This window comes from Callithrix jacchus, chromosome 7 (genome assembly GCF_049354715.1).
Source record: "Callithrix jacchus isolate 240 chromosome 7, calJac240_pri, whole genome shotgun sequence".
NCBI classification, from domain to species: domain Eukaryota; kingdom Metazoa; phylum Chordata; class Mammalia; order Primates; family Cebidae; genus Callithrix; species Callithrix jacchus.
The window spans coordinates 2821336-2841486 of NC_133508.1; the positions used below are offsets into that span (position 1 = coordinate 2821336).

General features: G+C 46.5%; 2 protein-coding genes across 53 annotated transcripts in view; one reads left to right on the forward strand and one right to left on the reverse strand.

Moving 5' to 3' along the window:
- The window catches only part of LOC144576862 (uncharacterized), a 139754-nt gene that overhangs the window by 59729 nt on the left and 59874 nt on the right, over window positions 1-20151 (forward strand). The gene's annotated exons all lie outside the window — the stretch shown is intronic.
- The window catches only part of CELF2 (CUGBP Elav-like family member 2), an 859904-nt gene that overhangs the window by 35680 nt on the left and 804073 nt on the right, over window positions 1-20151 (reverse strand). For all 50 annotated transcript variants that reach the window (XM_078329300.1, XM_078329290.1, XM_078329286.1 and 47 more), the window contains one exon: window positions 12359-12493. In XM_078329300.1, coding sequence (XP_078185426.1) covers window positions 12359-12493 — 135 coding nt within the window. The remainder of the gene's footprint in view (window positions 1-12358; window positions 12494-20151) is intronic.

Genomic DNA, 20151 nt, shown 5'->3' on the forward strand with positions numbered 1-20151 from the left:
AAGGCAGGACCAGCGAGGGCGATGCTCAACTCAGGCAGGAGCGGGGCAGAGGCCAAGTGAAAACCCATCCTGGGGAAGCCCACCACCCCTTGCCAGAATGGGAGTCGGGCATGCACGGGGGCTCAAGTGGGTTTCTTATTCTTTGTAGAATGTGGGATGAACAGGATTCTGGATTTGGGGTGACACTGCCTGCTGAGGAAATTCAGTATTCCACCATCCTTCTAACGATTCCAGATCCAAAGAAGGCAACGAGGAGCTTATCCATCTCTCACATTCACCACTTCTTGATTAAAAAAAAATTCCCCTATTAATGTTCCCCTTCCCCCTCGTCTTCTATCTGCGTATCTGCAGGCCATGTGTAGCATAAGTCTGTCCCAGAAACTAGCTTGCATTCTATTCAGGAACAAATGCATTCATGTTCTCATATTAACCCTATTTCCCTCTCTTCCTGGATAGCAAAATACTTTTTTTTAAAGCTACAACAGAACAGTATTAACAGAAGACAGCACGAATTTGCCTTCGGTGCACTCATTAAACACTTTCCATAGAACAATTTGATAGCGAAAGCATAGTGGCTTTGTGGTTTAGGAAATAAAATCATTGTGAACAGAAAGAAAATTGCCTGCGTTGACCAAACATGCTCAGGACGACGGAGCCCAAGGTGGCCGTTTTGTCTCCAGCGAGCATGGATGCTGCATTCCAACAGTGCAGGAATAGCTTGTGAGGAAGCAGCATAATTAAGTCATGACACAGGCACTATCATTATGAGCTAATCACAACCCTGGGGTATTAGCACAATACGGCCTCTCCTCCCATGGGGCCTAATTATTCCACAATAACCACACCTCTCATTTTCATTCAGTCCCTCAAAGATCTTTTGGGCAGGGAGGGACGAGGTGATGGACAAGGCGGTGGGGTTGGAAAGTGGTGCTGGGCGCTGCAGTGGTGAGGTGTGACCTCACACTCCCGCCTGGAAGAGGGCACCTTCCCCAGAGATGTCAATGCCCCTCTCTTCTGCTGCCACTTCCACTTCCCAGGGAAGCTGGTGGTACCTGGCTTGGTGCAGTGCTGGTTAAGAGTTGTCACTATGGCTTGGTGCAGTGCTGTTTAAGAGTTGTCACTACTAGTTCTCAGGAAGACTGGAGGAGGAAAACACTCTAGAGGGCCGGGTCTGGACTCAGAATGACTGTGGAGGCTTTGTTCCATGGTGGCGCACATGTGGAAGGCAAGGAGGTAAGGTGCCAGCACGTGCTCCTCCCGCCCAAAACAGCTGTCCTGTTCTTTGCTTTAATGTTCACTTCCAAAGACCTGTGGGAGCTCTCTCTAGCGGGTCCAAGACATGTATTTGATGGGTTTTCATTAATCAGGGTGCCTTCATCCCTGGTCTCATTTTTAGCACCCTCCCCTGTCCCTTGAGGACAGGCACTCATAAAGGCAGTGTGAGGCCATGAGTTTGGAAGAGTCCATTCATATACACAGTACACATGGATCTCCTAAGAATGAGACAAATGAGAGGGAAAATCAAACCTCTTCCCTGCCAGTGATATTTTGCTTTTGACTCACTGAAACAAGAGTATGTACTTCCCCTTTAGCTGGCCCCAGATGTTTGTTTTCATACACAGCCATGGAGGAAAGAAAAAAATAAAACACTGGCCATCTCCTTCTAAGGGTGAGAATGTATAAGTGGAGAAACACAGAAATACAGTTCTGGGATCCCAGGAGTTCCTGCTTAGAATATGGATTGTCTCATGGCATGCCAGAGCTGTCATCTCACCTGTCAATAGCATCCCACACTCCCTTGGGCAAAGCACTGACCCTTGCAGGCCTCTGTTTCCTCATGTGGGTCACGAGGGAGGCAGCTGGACACCTTAACAGCAGCTGTACTATTTGATGATGGGACCAGGCTGGGGCCTTTGTAGAGAAAGGGTGAGGACAGAGGCTTCTCAAGAAAGCAGGCCCATGTCACTGTGTCACTGATGGCCTGTCTGAAGTCTGGCCTTCCTGTGGGGATTAGGGGGCAGCTTGCCAGATGTAGAGAATATCATTTCTGGGAGGCAGATTTCCCTCGGCCAACATGATCCCAAGGGTGGCAGGGGGCAAGAGGTCACCTGGTGTAGCCCTGGATCGTCACAATGGGGCTGCAGGCTGGCTGGGGCTTGGTATGCACTCAGCAGGAATGCTGCTCCCCCACAGGCCCGGCACAGGGCACGAGCTATGAACAGACAACTGCCCACGGGTCTCAGGCCTGGCCCTCAGTGCAGAAATCCTGCCTGGACACAGCTATCTGGCTCTGTTTACGCCAGTCATACCATTCTGCCTTTGCTAAGGAGGGGATGTTGGTTCTAGGAGCTCAGGTGGCATTTATGGTAGGTAGAAAGTTAACTGTTCCCTCGAGCGGCAGAGCACAAAAGCAGAAAGGAGTGAGGAAACTGTCTTCTCCCTGTATTTATGTCCTAATTTTTAAAGGAAGGGTGGGTGGAGAGATACTTGTTTTCCAAAGGCAAGAGATTCAGAGAAAAGTTATCGTTGGACGTTAATCTAGATTTAACCCAGTTATATATCATCAGACCTTATTCTAGTTTCAACCTAGTTAAATATCATAGGACCTTGTTCTAGTTCTTAGTTAAACATCGTCAAACTCATTCTAGTTTTAACCTAGTCTCTGTTCTGCAGAATTGCAGTATTTTGTGTCACTCCAAAATAATGAAACGCTCTTCCCATGAGATACTTAAATATCTTTTTTAAAAAGCACCAGTATACACTTGTAGAAACATAAATATGTGTATATGTATAAACCTCAATGCTTCCATAAGAAAAGTGAATATTAGCAATTAATTATATTTCACAACTGAGAAAATTAAAGAAACATTACATTACTTGCTCCAGTGACTTGACTCTTGATCAAGATGTCTACATACTCTCGAAAAACAAAATTGGAAATCCTCTATTACATCCTGTAGGTTGACCTTTTCTTTGAGTTTTTGTTTCTAGCCCCAGATATATCAATCCTGGCCTGTATGTGATGTAAGTATCCTTCTGTCCTAACTTCCTGGCATCTCCAATCCTGACAGAGGCTACGGTGTTCCCTCCCTTAAGACTGCACCACTTGCTGACTCAGCCCTGATTCAGGTCCATGCCTGTTGGCTTGTGCACTAGTGCCAAGTCCGTCCCTCCAGCCTGCCCTTTGACTCTAGTCCAGCTTTTAGCTCTCATTGGCTTCTTCCTCTTTCCCTTTGTACTGGCTCTTTGTTCTACAAATATGTTTGTTTTCTCCATCTTAAAACCATAAAAACGTTCTCCTCCTAGTGCTCCCAGTACACTTACAGATATTTTCTTTTCTCTTTTTTTTTTTTTGAGATGGCGTCTTGCTCTTGTCAGCCAGGCTGGAGTTGGCTTACTGCAACCTCCGCCTCCTAGGTTCAAGTGATTCTCCTGCCTCAGCCTCCCAAGTAGCTGGGCCTACAGGTGTGCACCACCATGCCCAGCTTATTCTTGTATTTTTGGTAGAGACGAGGTTTCACTGTGTTGGCCAGGCTGGTCTCCAACTCCTGGCCTCAAGGGATCTGTCTGCCTCAGCCTCCCAAAGTGCTGGGATTACAAGTGTGAACCACCATGAATGGCCCTATTTACAGATTTTTATAAATGTTCACCACATTTCGTGAACATCTGATCACTGCTGGACACATTTTACGGAATGTCTGTTCATATAGAATTCTGTTCTCTCTTACTGCTTGCAAAACTGTCAACCACTGCTGTGAAGCAGCCACTCTGGGGAGAACCCACTCCCCACATTGAACTTCAGTCAGCTCTCCCTTCACCCCCTCCATCTCTGTACCCATTGGCTTCCCTGCCACTGTGCTTTCCTCAGAAAGCTCCCTTTCCATCCCTTGGCCCCTCTGTCCCACAAGCACAGATATCCCCAAGGCTTTCTGCACCCAGTCCCTTCCTTGCCTTGCTGGTGATTTTGGCCTAATCACCTCAGCCCTCACCTGGCTTGGGGCAGCCCGCCTGGCCTCTGCAGATCAGTGTCAATCCACTCTCCAGTGCAGGGCTCTGGTCAGCCTGATGGTCATACATCTGATCGCTGGTGGACACATTTTATGGAATGTCCGTTCATGTGCTCTTGAGCTCAGCATGTGCCATGTCTGATCATCCTGTACAACAGCTTCCCTCAACTCCTCTCACAACTGAAAACTGCCCCACTGGCCACCCAGACTCCACACCCAACATCATCTTTCCTCCTTCCCTTTTGTTCCCCCCACATCCAATGGGTACCTCAGTCGTGTCACTGTCATTCTTGGGCCCAAAGTCCTGAAATGGCTCTTCACTGCTAACAGGAAAAGTTCTGGCTCCTTAGCCACGGCTTTCAGTCTCCCGTGGGCATCCTTTTCCCTATGTCCATGCTTGTGAAAAATGAGAGCAACTTCCATTTGCAGATTAAGTCCTATTTCTGCATTTTCACACGTTTGACATATTTGATATATCTTCCATTCCATTTCTACTTTTAAAAATCCTACCTACCCTGAACATTTTGGCTTAAGTGTCAACTCTTCTATTGAAATCTCCCTCACTTCCTTGGGGCAGAATTGCTGCTGTCACTGACACCTGTACCTTACCTGCCTTGCTGCTTTCCTCCTGTGCTGTACAGGTTGGTGTATTTTGCTTATGTTTGCACGTGGCCATGGAGTTGATGGTGCCTGGTCCTGGGGATGAAACCATATCTGAACTAAAAATTCCCATTTGATTACTTTCAAGTCTTAAGAAATGGACCTTAGAGTATACAATTCTGTGAAGTTGTGACTAGGATAAAGCTTTGATTTTCCCACCTGATATAACACTGAAGCATCCATGCCAGTGGAGATAACATGTTTCTATCACACAACATCACAGATCATTTAGTGGGAATAACAATCTCATTAAGTGGTTGTGTTGGACAGAAAACACATCCTGAGCTCATATAGATATCACAAGGGGATCTGATGTGGATTTGCCATAATACAGGAGACTGTGCTAAGCAAAATTTAAAAACAAATCTCTAACACTTAGCACAGACTCTAGAACCACTAACATGAAAAAGCAAATACATGAAGAATTAGAATCGACAACTGCACATATTAAAAAGCCCACTCAAAATGAGGAACAATGTGCTTGGTGAGTGGCAGCCCTAAGATGCACGTGAGGCTCTGTCTACCTGGCAGACAAAGGGACCTGCCAAGCAGAGCTCTGGGCACAGGTGGAATCTACTTGCATGAATCCCAGTGTGGGCTCTGTGGTGAACCATAAGTATCTACCCCGACAGCTGTGCAGCTTTATTAAACTTTAGATTGGTTCCAGACTATTAAGAGACTCCAGCCTGCTCCAGGTCGGGGCACTGCACACACTGCCTGGAATGTCCATGCACTCACTGTGCAAAAGGTCATTCCACACCCAAACTCCTGCACATGCAGGGCCCTCAAAACCTCTCTGGTTGGGAGGGGTTTGCATGCTCTCTCCTCCTCTAGAAGCAGGATGATCAGTGCCAAATAAAGGACATTTACTAGGAAGATACACCATTCCCAACTATTGTTTTCCCCAACAATGTAAGTCTTACATGCCTCAAGCTTTCAGACAACTTGGTTTTCATGTCCTGCTTCTGTCGAGACACCACAGAGCAGCCCAGGTAGCAAGGCTGAGCGCTAAACCTTCTCATTGTCTGCTTCAGCCACTTGCAGTTCTACCCGAGGTGGGGCCCTCCTCCCAGCTCTTGGCTGTACTCAACACACAGACGGAACAGCTCAAAGGAGAAAAAAGAGCTTCCCCTCCTGCTCTTGATGTCATTCACAAAATTTAATGTAAGATATATAAAATATTGGTTATGACATTTTAAGAGTGTAGAAGTTATAGTTTATACTTAAAGGCTATTCAAATTATTTTTACTATGGTGTGAACTTAGTAAAATGACACTTTTCTTGAAAGCTAATGCTACAAGATAAAGGACATGCAGGCAGAAATCATCTTCAGCTTTGTCTACTGATGTGTCTCAAGTTCTGGAAGAGTCCCAGGCACATTGATGCAGAGATATTTGATGAATGAATGAAAAAATCTATTAAGAGATAGCAGCCACTGCAGAGTCATTTTATTTATGGAACATGTTATGTAATGTTTGACTCCATTAACATTAATGAAAATAAAGTGAGCCCCATACTGTCAAGAGCAAACAAGACAACTTTTTCAGAAAGGCAGTGTAAAATGTTGAAACTTGCACGAAACGAGCAAAGACCAGGATGCCAACGCTCTTCCTACTGTAGCAATAGGAGTGTAAAGAAGTTGGGCTGTCAGCACCTAGGAAAGGTTTAAAAAAAAAAAAAAAAAAAAAAAAAAAAGATGTGACTGCCAGGCGCGGTGTCTCACGCCTGTAATCCCAGCACTTTGGGAGGCCGAGGCGGGTGGATCACGAGGTCAAGAGATCGAGACCATCCTGGTCAACATGGTGAAACCCCGTCTCTACTAAAAATACAAAAAATTAGTTGGGCATGATGGCAAGTGCCTATAATACCAGCTACTCGGGAGGCTAAGGCAGGAGAATTGCCTGAACCCAGGAGGTGGAGGTTGCGGTGAGCCAAGATCACGCCATTGCTCTCCAGCCTGTGTAACAAGAGCAAAACTCTGTCTCAAAAAAAAAAAAAAAAAAAAAAAAAATATGCAGGGCATAAGTGTGGTGAAGTAAAAAATACTCTGAAAAGCTCAATGGGACCGTGCTGTCTGTAAGCCAGTGTGGGCAGGCAGAGCGGAAGGTCATGTGGAGTCAGCAGCACACACAGTCAATGGGCACTTTCTGAGGACAGTCTGCTGTTACGTTATCTTTCAGAAGCCCACATTAGAGCAGGTGGTTCTTCTGAAAATGAAATCACTTATTTGGTACCAGACTCTCACTTATTCTATGTCATGACATCAGAACATTTAGAAAGTCACTATTTGTAAAGAAACTACTCTTGTAATAAAAATGCTGCTTCATTTGACTGTGTTGGTATAACAGTATTGATTCATTCTTCAGAAACTTGTACCCGAGTATTCATCTGTAAGGTGAAACCGAAATATGGGGTTGGTTCTTGAGGGAGCCAGGCAGAGCCACGCCTTACAGGTGAATTGGGTGGGTGTGCTGACCCTGTCAACGTCACCCTGAGGGACTCAGCTGCCTTCCGAGATGTGCACACTGTACCAGACTGAACAGATGGCCTTTAAACATTTGTCTTTGACAATTTTCACTTTGCTATTTGACTGAATTACTAAAAAATATGTGAGGGCCTGTGTCTGATATGCTGTTCCAGATGCAAGGGGGCATTATGCGTAAATAACACAGAGTACCTACTTCAAAAGAACTCACTGGCTAGAGGGCGAGATACAAAGTGAGTGCCCACATGACTATCCTGCAGACACAACAGGGTCAGCGTTAGAGGAGGGAGGCTGAGCGTGTCCTGGCAGCACAGGAGAGGGGCGGTGTCTGCAGAACGCCCGGCCAGCACTGACACTCCAGTCCTCTCCACCCCTGCCCTCAGGGAGCCCGACAGCTCCTCAGGAACAGTCTGCACTGACCCAGGTCTAGAATGAGCTAGGTACTATGTCAGAAATACAATGTGGAAGTGATTAATTCTAACTAGAAGGCTTAATTCTATTAATTCTAACTAGAGGTGGCATATACACTGATTCATAAAAGTAGCAGGTTACTGAAAACAGTTTTTAGTAATTACCACCAAAAATCTTTTATCCCAGTTCAAATGACAGAAGCATAAACTCTTTTTATAATGTGCACTAGAAACACTTTCATATCCACCAGCATTATTGTTCTCAAGAACCAGCAGAGCAGTAAATGAGTGACATTAGATTTTCATGGGAGGAAAGGTGGGAGATGTTCTAGGTAGAGAGGCCTGAAAGAATAATGGCATGAAGGCTGATGGTGCTGCTGGGGTATGAGGCCTGACCTGATCTGCGTGAGCGTGCGCTGCCCAGATTCTGGATGGAAGAGTGGAGCTGGTCTGGGTGGACCCTGAGTGCCACACTTGGAGTTTGTTTCACAGCAGTCTAGACCATAGATGCCAAGAGCGTGCAAGGCAGAGGCAAGGGGCCGAGCTGGAGGCCATTCCAATAGTGCAAAGGGAGAGAAGATGAGGGTCTCCTCCAGGCTCCTGTCGCCTGGGAGGGAAAAGATGCTTCACAGGGAGAACTGAGGGGCTGAAGATGCACACAGATGAGCCAGGGGCCAGCTGCAAAGATCAGCGACTGAGTCACATCAGCCACTGGATGATCCACTTAACAGGGTGAGGCCGGAGGGGTAAGGACAGGTCTGTGGGGCAAGTTTATTCTAGACTTTGAGGTTGTGGGACCACTGCAGTAGCCTTGGGGAGATGGCCTCTCTGTCCGCCTGTCTGTCTCTCTCCTGCCCTGACCCTTTCTCACCTGTGATACTGTCTCCTGCAGGTCACCACTTGGAGAGGGCAGTGCAGGCCCCAACTCGTTTTTATGTATTTGTCCTGCACAACTAGAAGTCTCAGAAATGTGGGTTAAACCAGTTTACGCATCACATCTCTGCATAATTCAACTTCTTCCCTTATGCAAGTGCAGACATGTATTGACAGCAGTGACAAAGCCTCCTGTCAATGGAAAGGCCACAGCATAGCATCAAGGTGAATTCGCATTTCCACTTGCTCTTTCAGCTGCTCTGGTGACATAGGTGTGCAACGACAGTCACCCTTCCTTGGTCAGTACTATATGAGGTGGCAGGGAATAGCTGAACAATGTCCAAACTCCACCAATCTGTTACCCTCACACAGTCCAAGAGGAAATGCCACCATTTCCATGGAGCTTTCTGTTTGTCACAGCCTTCAAGGAGGCCGGGGACACCTTGAAGTTGGGGAAAATGCTACCCAGAATTCAAAGTGATAACTCTTTGAAGAGCCAATGGTGGGAATGATAAAATGTTTCCTAGCCCTTTCAAATGCCTTGTACCATGGTAAGAACCAATCTATTAACCTGGAATGTATACTTGGTTAAGTCTGCTCTTACAGAAGCACTTGGAGAATTTTAAAGCATTCTTTTTCTTTAAAAGAAGAAGATAGAAGAAAGTCAGTGTAATAACATGGTACATGAATACAGTATTATATTTTAGACCAAAAAAGAAGTATTCGTGTGGCAACAGTAACAGTCTCTGCTAGCTCTCAAAAGTACCAGCAAAACCAAGAAATCTGCAAGCTGAATGTAAGACAAACATTACCGTCTTTAATACCTAGTTATGCCCCTTCTAGACAACTCACCTCTTACACAGAGACACAGTCCTCAAAAACAGGTTAAAAACTGGGTAACAAAAAAATGACCCAAGAATTAATTAGCTAAATAGAAGACTGAGGTAAACAAAGGAAAAATTATCATATCAAAATAAAAGACAAGAAACGCGATTAAATTAGGCTTCAAAAGCCCTGTGAGAAACTCATAAAAGGTGTAATATGCACTTACCTGGTTTTTATTCTTTCATGATTTAATTTCTAATTTTATTCACTACCATCTGATAATTGCATGAAATACTTATTCTAACCATGGGCAATTTAAACATTTTAATTTTTATTTCAAGGCCATGAGACAAAGGAACCTATTTATTGCCTAAGGGGATTTTTTTTTTAATTTAACAAAAATTAAAGCTTAATCTTTCATGTTTTAAAGTCAAGACTGTTTTAAATCATTTAAAATAATGCTGTAGGGAGCCTTTTCCTGGGTATGCAAAATTGAAATGATAAATTTACAATTATTAAAAAAATTAATAGTTTAGGGATTGAATTGTCCCTTTGCCTTCTAGATGAATTTGTCTGAAGCTTAAGAGACACGCATTTAAAACGTGGTAAACCCAAGGCCCTGTAGAGGAAGGATGGGATGAGGCTTCCCTGCATCTCATGGTGTGAATGAACTGGCTCATGGTTCAAATACTGTGCCCAGTTTATTATTATTTAAAAAGTAAATAATGGCCATGGCTTTGGGAACGGCTTTCAACTCTTTCTATTTTCTAGAAAATTGCCTTGATGAAGTGGAGATTCATGAATTCTACAAACCACATTTTCTGTGACTTTGAAAAAGTCCCTGATGGAAATTAGACAAATAATTTACTTTCACTTAAACACCAGATTTTTTAGTTAAACTTAAGAAAAATAATTGAAATGCAGATTTCAATCACTGCTGCTGCTACACTTCAGGATTCTAATAAAATACTTCCAGTTACTATGCAAAGCATTCCTCAGTAGAGAAGAGAAAAATCGCTCTCAGTGACACTAAGCGGGTGGCACGTTCTGAAGGGCAGGAAGCCTCTTCCAGAGCAGTAAGGGGAAGGACACTGCCTGGTGTGGGTTTGACTCCAGCAGGGAGGAAGGCTCAGCTTACAACACATTCTCTTTCACTGCGGTTTCAGGAAAAAACTGAAAATAGTCACATATGTTTAAAATTCCTTTTTGACCAACACCTAGGCTGTCACCCTAGGCTGTCCGAGTAGCCCACATTTTAAGAAGGTTGCAGCAAGCTGACGCTCCTCCCCACATGGGGCAGAACGGACGCGGTCCACCACGGCACCCCGACTCTGCTGTCCCCGCCCACTGGCTCTGTCCTCTGCCTGAAAGGGCGCCACAGCTTCCATCACAGAACTCGGGTCTCTGCTTAAAGGTCACCTTTTGAGAGAGGGGTCACCTCCTCCAGCCCCCTTTCCCCTTTTTCAGTGGGATTCTGTCACCGATTTGTCACTCATTGCTTAGTTTTTTGTCTAAGTCCCTGGTGGACTGAAGGACTCCCAAAGGTAGGCAGCACATCTGTCCTGCTCACGCCACACAGCACTTCCTGGATATTATTCTGGATTTATGTTATCTACGCTGATAAGCTGATAGCTACTTCTGCATTTGGCATCTTAAACTGATGAGCCTCCTTCGGATTAAAGATACACCAAAATGCATTAACAACACTCCATGCTATTTTGGTGTAATCATAGAGATCACAAGGGAAAGAATATCCTACTTAAGAAAATACATTTTAATCTGATTTATGAAATCTAAGTTGGGGAGGGTCGAATTTTCTTTTTTAAAAAGGACTTTTTACAAAGGGGAAATCATGTTAAAAACATTTATTTCTCAAAAGGGATCATTACAGGATTTATTTAAATAACAAGTTGATGTGCTGCATTGAAGCTGTCACTTAATTTCCTGAAATTAAGGGTGGCCAAGTTGAATTTTCGGGAACAGTACTCATTACCTAAGATGAGGCCCATATATAGTAAGGGGATGTTTTGGAAGACACTATACACAGCGAACTCAATGTGCGTGCTGTGCTGTGAGATTTCGGCACATTATGGGTAAATACATCAGCCTCTCCGCAACATCTCTCAGACTTCTCCCTCCAAACATCCTCAGGGTGAAATGTCTTAGATACACAGTGTCTTAAGAAGAGACAAAGGGTGACTGCTTTTTAGAGAACTGCCAGCTCTAGGAATGTGCCTCATTCCTTTTCCTGAAGACACATTCGCTGTTTTTTATTAAAGTTTTTTCAACACTTAGCTAATCTTTGGGGCACAGCTGATAAAGGGTCATGGGATTTTGAAAGTTAGAAGGAAGCTTGGAGACTGTCCAGGCCAACTTCTTCACGTAACAGAGAGGGAGGTGAGATCATCTATTAAGGTCTGGAAAATACAGAGAAGGAAAGCCAGCAAAACATTCTACTTTTTTCAAATTAAAACAAAACAAAACAAAAAAAACAACCCTCAAATCACGGTATCTAAGCAACCAAGTTATATGTGGCTTGTAGGAAAAAGAAACTGGCATCTGCTTTTGAATAAGGCAACAAAATTTGTGAAGAAAAAAAAAAGACTTTAAATGACACAGCCCAGAATCTGACCAGACTTGAGCAAAGATGTTCCCTGCTGGACTGCAGATTTTCACATCAAATGTGATGGATGGAGTTGGTGTGAAATATAACATGGGAATCATCAGGAATTTTGAGACTTAAAAGAGAATTCTTACACACAGGACAAAGAAAGACTAAGAGATAGAGGTTCTTCATAGTGGTAACAACTAGTGCTGAATAGACAATACGGACCTTTTTAAAACAGAGGGAATGTGTGAGAAAGGTTTGCGCGGTGGATTCTCTTAATTTTTTCATCTTATCCATGGAAAATAAAGGACACATTTGAATTCTGATCCTTTAAAAAAATTAAATATCCCAGTGAACTAAAGCAGCCCAGTGTAGCTTCCCGGCTCCATCGTGGACACGTCTGGTCTCACCCTTTGCACCTGCAGGCATGGAGACCAACCTGCCACTCTTGCTGCATCCCCCACAAGGAAAGAGCACCCCCATCACTCACCGGGACTTGTCAGGGCTCCCAGGGCGCTGCTCGTGGTAGAGAGAGGGTTTGCATTGGTGCTGGTGGCTGAGGTCTGGGCCGCAGCTGCAGCAGCAGCCAGCGTCGCCAGGTTCTGCAGCTGTAAAGCATTCATGCCTGTGGAGGAAGAGAAAGCTTCTTTAGCAACGGGCCTCACACATCTGTGGTTGTCAAACTGTCAGCACAGGTGGTGAAAGCACATGGCCCTGTGCATGGTCACCTGCCTGGGTGGGAGCTGGGCTCTCCGGCCCTCTCCTCCAAAGCTACTCCCCTTTCAGCTCTGATGCCACTGCTCTTCCCAGAGACCACATACCCAGAAAGGGCACCTGAATCTCTCCCTAGCAGAGCCTGTGCTCCTCCCTCACAGGGGCGTTGCCTGTGCTAACCAATATGCTCATCCCATGGCCTTCTTGCCATGCTGTCAAGTGGAAAAGACGAGAGATTTTGGTGCTGACTGGCCAGAATAGGGCCCTGTGGACTGGCAGCTTCTATGGCACAGGTACCAAGACATGAAGAGATGTGGCAACAGCTGGAGCAAAGACTTCATGGTAAACCCAGTCCCTCAAAACGAGCTATTCCAGAAGAAATTACATTTTACGAGTTAAAAGCTTTTGTGCGGAAGCTGAACTCGTATGGGTTCCAAGCCTGTCCATCTATTTCTGGATACTGAGTGGCAGCATTAACTGAACTCTACCTCAGAGGATTGTTGTGCAGATTAAGTAAGACGATGAAAGTAAATAATGTGGCACAACTAAGTGCTCAGTGAACGTCACCTTTTATTTACCTGTTATTGCCACTGAACTCTCTGGATTTAAATGTGAACCCTAAAATGTGTCCATAGGGACCTCAAATTTCATATTTGATAAATACAGGAAGGCTTGAATAGAAATGGCAGTTACCTTAATAGTTTTTTGGTAAAATATCTGTATTTGCCTGTTCAAGGCATTTGCATGTTAAGAGGGACTTAGACTAGACTGTCTGACTCATGAAAATTACGAGAAACATAGAAAATCTGCATGAACATGAATGGGATCAGCTTAGAGATTTGGGGCGACACTCCGGGGGCGGGATCGGCCCTGGCGTCCACACTGGAGAGTGTCAGCATTTCTTCTCCCTCTCCCCCGCTTCCACCTCTCAGTCCAGAAGTTCTCTAAATGATCAAAGTGTTTTTCCATGATCCACTTCACCGGCAGGCTGTGTATGTGAGAAACATGAAACAGTGGATCTCTCCCTACACAAAGCAGCCGGCAAAACGGTAGACTTCAGCTTAATTCCACCTTCTTCTCTGCTGTTGAGTCCAGATACTTAACCAATATCTATGGAGCAATTTTCATCTTCTTTAGGGAAAGTACCCTGACAGCTGCTTCCATAATGTGTGTAGGGGTGGCAGTTGAAGGGATGAGAATGTTCTAGCAACATACATGTGGGAGCCCCCAGGATGGGTGCAGCCCAGTGCCTGGCTGCTGGGAGCTCTAGACAGCACTCTTCTGCCCCTCTGCCCTGGCCTCCTCAAGCAGGGTGCATTTCTACTCAGAACAAAGTTCCTGCTGTCTTGGCTGCTAAGTGGATTCTCATTTTGTCCAGAGTGATACTGTCTTCTTCCAGGACACATCCAGACCTTTTAGCTTAGGTTGAAAGCCAAGCACCTGTTTTTCAAAACCAACTTTTTTCACAGGGATGCTTGGACATGGGACAGAAGGATTTGTATAATCCTTTGAATTTCTGTAAGAAAAGGGCAGACTTCTGGCAACCCTGCTTTATCAAGTGAACACAACCGGCAAGAAAGTGCTCCCTGGTTTTCTCTCATCCAGGGTCACACGGTGCCATATTCATGAGAACGTGGGTGTTGACAGGCCCTGGTCTCATTTTTCAATTTTACTTTAGGAAAACGGAGGAAGTATGCAAGCTGCCTGGCCCCAGTGCAGACCAACATGGCCCAGCAAGGGGTTCTGCTTCCTGCATGTTTGACTTGCACGTGAGGGAGCACCCAGGCTGTGACACATCTCTCAAGGAGTGAGACACGCTCATACAGATCTGTCTATATCTTCTGGGGCTCTCATGATACGTGCTTTCTCTAACACAAATCATGACCAGACCATACCACCAACGTAAGGCAGAACACACAAGAACAGGGCTTAGCCCTGAAATCAAAGCCTCCAATATGCACCTGACACTGAGTAATGACAGGCAGAGCCACCATTCTAGGCTCAGGCCAGCGGGTCCCCCTTCAGGACATACTTCACCCTCCCAGGTAGAAGCCACAGTGATGGAGCCGTGTTGATGGCCCGGCTTAGCTGGCCCACTTGGGTCAGAGGCATCAGGACCCAGCCTAGGCCTCACAGCCAAGAAACAGACCGTCCTGGGCCTGGGCAGAGCCTTTTGCCCCATCCCATAGCCTACTCCTAAGGAGACATGGTTTACATGTAACACACACTTTCCGTGTTAGCTGAACATTTTTTAATCTGTTTGTTTGTAACTGTTCTGTGGCTTTCATCACACCCTATGTGGACATTATTTGTATGTATTTCTTGCCTTCCCAACTAGATATCAACTCCCTTGAGGACAAAGATTTTATCTTACTCATTTTCAAGTCCATGTAAACACACACACACACACACACACACACACACACACACACACACACGCACATACACTTTTAGGTGATGAGCAAATCTATGTAAGATGAACAAACAGGGTAAGAGACAGTATGACATTTACATAAACTGCTCTGAAGAGTATTGTCTATAGAGCCAGCCAAAGTTTTCGTTTTCCCCATTCTTTATTAGTTCTTTGGTATTTCCAGCAGCATCAAATATTGGTTGTTTTCTCTCAATCATTAACTAATCCATTGTACAAACACTTACTAGGGCCCATGTTTAGTCCTCATCTCAGGCACTGACATTCACTAAAGGTCCTGGAGCTGAGCCGAGAGCACTCAGGTTCTCTCCATTGCCCTCTCCTTTAGGATCCAGGGCTGAGGGCCTGTGTATCCTCCTCTACACACTTTACCACCCAACATTCTGCTCGGCCTTTCCCTACTGCCACCTGGAAAATCCAGGGGGGAGTGGATGAGTTTCTGAGGCACCACACTGGAGCATGGCTAACACTGCTCACCAGCCAGACTGCAAGGAAAGGAAAAACTGTAGGTCAAGGATGCTGAGATGAAGAGTGGAAAGGAGAGGAGACTGATCCCCAGCATCTGAGGGATTTGAGGACAAAATCAGAGAAGAGTTAGAACCAGTCAAATAGGATCCATATTTGCTCATCCACCCATCCACCTACCCACCCACCCATATCTCCATCATCCACCCACCCACCCATCCATCTGTCCATCCCCGTATCCACCCATCCATCCATCCACCTAACTTTCCACCCACCCATCCGTCATCCACACAGCCATCCATCTCTCATTCACATACCCATCCATCCCCCATTGTGTGATGGATCCTCCCACCCTCCCACCCATCATCCATCCATCCACCCACCTGTCATCCAACCACTCTACTCTGTCCATCATCTTCCCACCGATCCATCCATCATCCACCCACCCATTCATCCTTCAACACACCCATCCATCCCTCATTGTAAATGGATCTTCCCACCCATCCATCCATCATCCATCCACCCATCTATCCATGATTTACCTACCATTCATCCATCATCCACCTATCTGCTTATCTATCCCACATCCATCCATCAACCCACCCATCTATTCACAATCCACCCACTGTCTATCCATCGTCCACCCTTCCACTCATCTACCCTACTCCATATATCCATCCATCATCCACCCACTCCTCTATCCCCCCACCATCCATCCATCATCCACCCATCCACTCATCATCTACCCCACATCCATCTATGATCTGGCACTGATTAATGACAGGCAGAGCCATCATTCTAGGGTAGGCCAGCAGGTCCCCCTCCAGGACATATCTGATCCAAGCATCCTCCATCATCTACTCACCCATTATCCACTCATCCTCCACCAACCACACATCCACCTACCCATCTATCAATCACCCCTCATCCATCATCTCAATCCATCTACCCACCCACCCATCATCCACCCACCTATCCATCCTTCATCCATCAGCATGCATCTGTCCACTCATCTATCATTCATTCATCCATCCACCCACCCACCCAGTAGTTACCGAGTAGCCATGATGGGCTACACCCTTTGCAAGACACTGAGGATAAAGTAGAAAACATGATAGTCTGTGTACCCGAGGAGATTTCTGGATATGGGAGCAGGGAGATGCCAGGGAGTGGGGAAGAGATCCTGCCATTTCATCAGTTTCTTGAAATAGGCCCAGATTCAGAATGAAATCCTTCCCGTAAGTCTTTGATTCCATGGGGATGGTAGAGAAGCATAGGAAAGCACAGGCCAGCTAAGGAGCTGTAGGAGGTGTCATCCCTTCCAGCCTGTCCGTCGCCTAGTCCCTGTGTGCTGACCCAGGAGGCTTTCATGGTCCTCCCAACTCTGATTTTCAGAAATAAGTGCTCATAAGCCAGGTGTGGTAGCGTGTACCTGTAGTTCCAGCTACTCAGGAGGCTGAGGCTAGAGGATCGCTTGAGCCCAGGAGTTCAAGTTCAGCCTGGGCAACAGAATGAGACCCCATCTCTTAAAACAAAAAAGGAGTAAGTGCTTATACACCAGAGGTGAGGCAGGGCAGCTTATCTGCTCAGGTTTCTGGGTTGGGGCCCCCATTTCTGGCCCCGAGTCCACATTTCTGCTTTTCTCAATGTAGGGCTGGTAGAGACATCTCTTTCTTCACATGGACCTGTGTTTCTCTAGCTTAGAACACACAAGCTCTATGGTGGAACCAGGGACAACAGCAGCAATCACCACCACCTCCTGAAGGCAGCACAGGCTGGTCCAGAAGAATGCAGGCCCTGCTCTCACACAGCTTGGGCCGAAAGCCAGCTCTGCATCACCTACTGCCAGCCTGTTACCTGGAGCAAGCTCGTTAACTGTTTGCACCTTGGGGTTTTCAACTGTGAAGTGGGACTGAAGTAGAACCCACCTCTTGAGAACTAAGAGATGAAATGGGACAACATACAGAAAGCTCAAACAACAATACCTAGTGAGAGTTAAGCTCAAAAAAGCAGCTCGCAGACCAGTAAGTGAATAATACCGTCTGAAACGGTGACAATACAACCAAGAACAAGGCGTGTGCCAGGCAGGCTCCTCAGCGCTTTACCTGTGCTGCTATTAGGGTTCCTAACACACCATGTGGTGTGGGCACTGTGACTCTTGTACATGTTACAAACAGAGGAAACAGGCATGAAGAGGTGAAAATACCAAGGGCTACTCCCTGAAATGAGACGGTCTGCCCCCTGCCAGGCTGGCCTGCCCATGAGCTGCTTTCTGGCCTCTTGGTCCCCATCTAGAGCTCTTCTGACCTCCTCTTCCTTCTCCTACTGTGCATGGGTCTCCATTTCCTTCCTTAAACTTTGCATCTGAGGGAAGTTTAGGAGGGGTAGGGAGGGAGGAACAGGAAGGAAAGGGTTGATCCAGCACAGGGTCTCAAAAGGCAATGTGGCCGGGGCCCAGAAGTAAACCACCCCACAGCTCCCCGTATCTGCCAGGAGTGGCCTCACTCACCCCCATCACAGTCCGAACAGACGGGAGATGCTGGGGTGGATTCCAGCCTAGCGCTGCTTCAACACACGGTGCCGCTGCTTGCCCCAGGGTCCATAAACACTGGGGCCAATACAGATTTCGTGTATGCCACCTGAATGCCAGAGGGCTGGGACCGAGCTTGTGATCTAGTCTTCATTTGTAGCTAAGAACTAGGTTAACCAGTTAACCACACCTACTTCCTAACCATGTACATGTTTTGCTCTCTAAATCAGTTTGGCAGTTAACACAGACAGATATATTTTGAGACAAGGTCTTGCTCTGTCACCAGGGCCGGAGTATCATTATGGCTCACTGCAGCCATGACTTCCCAGGCTCAAGCAATCCTCCCACCTAAGCTTCCCGAGTAGCTGGGACTACAGGCTCTTGCCACCACGCCCAGCTTATTTTTGTAGAGAAGGGATTTTGCTATGTTGCGCAGGCTGGTCTGAACTCCTGGGCTCAAGAGATCCTTGCCTGCTCTGGCCTCCCAAAGTGCTGGAATTACAGGTGTGAGCCACTGTGCCTGGCTGAATTTCTTAACATGATTTCCTTCTGCATCCATCCCCAGAATCCCAGATATCCCAGACCACTGGACTTAGCTGCCTCAGTGACCAGACAGAACCTCATCTACCACTGCCTCAGTCTACCCCACATCAGGCCCCTGAACTTGGGGCTTCTTAGGCAAAGGTCCCTGACAGGATTCAGTATCTCTGCAAACTCTCTGAAATTTTATGAAAAAGTATGTGTGTGCAGTTTTTGGTGACAGATCATAAAAAGTTGAACTTTTGACACATTCAGACAATCTGAAAGAGATACAAGGGGTAGTAGAAAACCACTGCACGAAAGCCCAGAGGTGGAACGATGACTTGGGCCGTCAGGAAGAGAGGAGAGCTGAGGAGCGAGGACACAGAGAAGAGGGAGGATGAAGGAGACAGTGCTTTCTTCTGATCTGAATGCACACACGTGCATGCACACACAGGCATGCACATGCACACCAGCATCAGAAGCAGCTAGGAGAGCCTGAGCTCCTCCTGTCTTAGCTACCTTCCTGGGCACAGGTGACACTGGGGGAGGACCCAATGGAAAATGGAGCCAAAAAGCCCCAGAGAGCAGCCCTTAAGACCCCCAGGACATCCCCTGCCTCCCGGGCATCTCATTCCAACCAGGACCGAGCCTAGAAAGCAGAGGCCACAGCCCATTCATTGTCCAACCTGCCCCATGAACATCCTCGCACCTTGTGATCTTCTAGGTGCTGCTGACCATCTCACACTGTCACACCACAGTAATAACCTGAGGTGAGAGGAGTGTGGGGACTGTCATTGACCCCAGTGTTCCTGGCACTTATGTGGCAAAAATGCGCACCCCCGTTGGCTGATAGCTCGGCTCCTTCCACCAGAGATGCACCCACAGCCACACCATCACCCGGAACATGGACATCTCACTTGCTTTCCCCTCTGACACAAGGGAGAAGCAGTTTCAGGGAAAGGCACTGGTCCGATGGGAGGACACCAGCTAGGGGAACTGGGTGAGGACAGAGGTTTACTCTCTCCCTCCTTAGCCAGACCAGGCTTCTCAGGCGCAGACTGCAGGCCCAGGGCCTCTCCTACAACTGCCCTTATTCCTCCCCAGAGCTAGCAGAGGGCTTCACTCCTGCTGCTTTGGAAGTCTTCTTTCTGGTTCTCTTCTGTCTCTCTGTCTTTTCTGAGATGTGTGGGTGCCCCGTCCTTTCCCCGTCTCAACCTCTCTCCCAGGCACCTCCTCAGTCTGCACCGCCAAGTCACACTTTGTCCCACATGCTCATCCTGGAAGGGTAGCAGACGGAGAGGCGCGGGCACACACTTGGTAAACAGTTCCTTTCCGAGAAGAAAAATGACATTAACCTCATGAAGTGAGTGCTCACGTGGGCACCTCTCGGACCAGGGGCAATAATCCGGGTGACTGAACATGGAACACATTTAAGTAAGTTTTAGTAACTCTAACAATGGGCTATCTAGATGGCAAATCAAGTCGGGAAGACAGGGATTCAACTTTTTATTCCGTACTTGGGGAAAAAAATCCTTCTCAAAACGAAGAAATTATGTACAAAACAGATGCGCAATATGCCTACTTGAAACTTAACATTAAAAAAAATTATTTATAAGGAGAA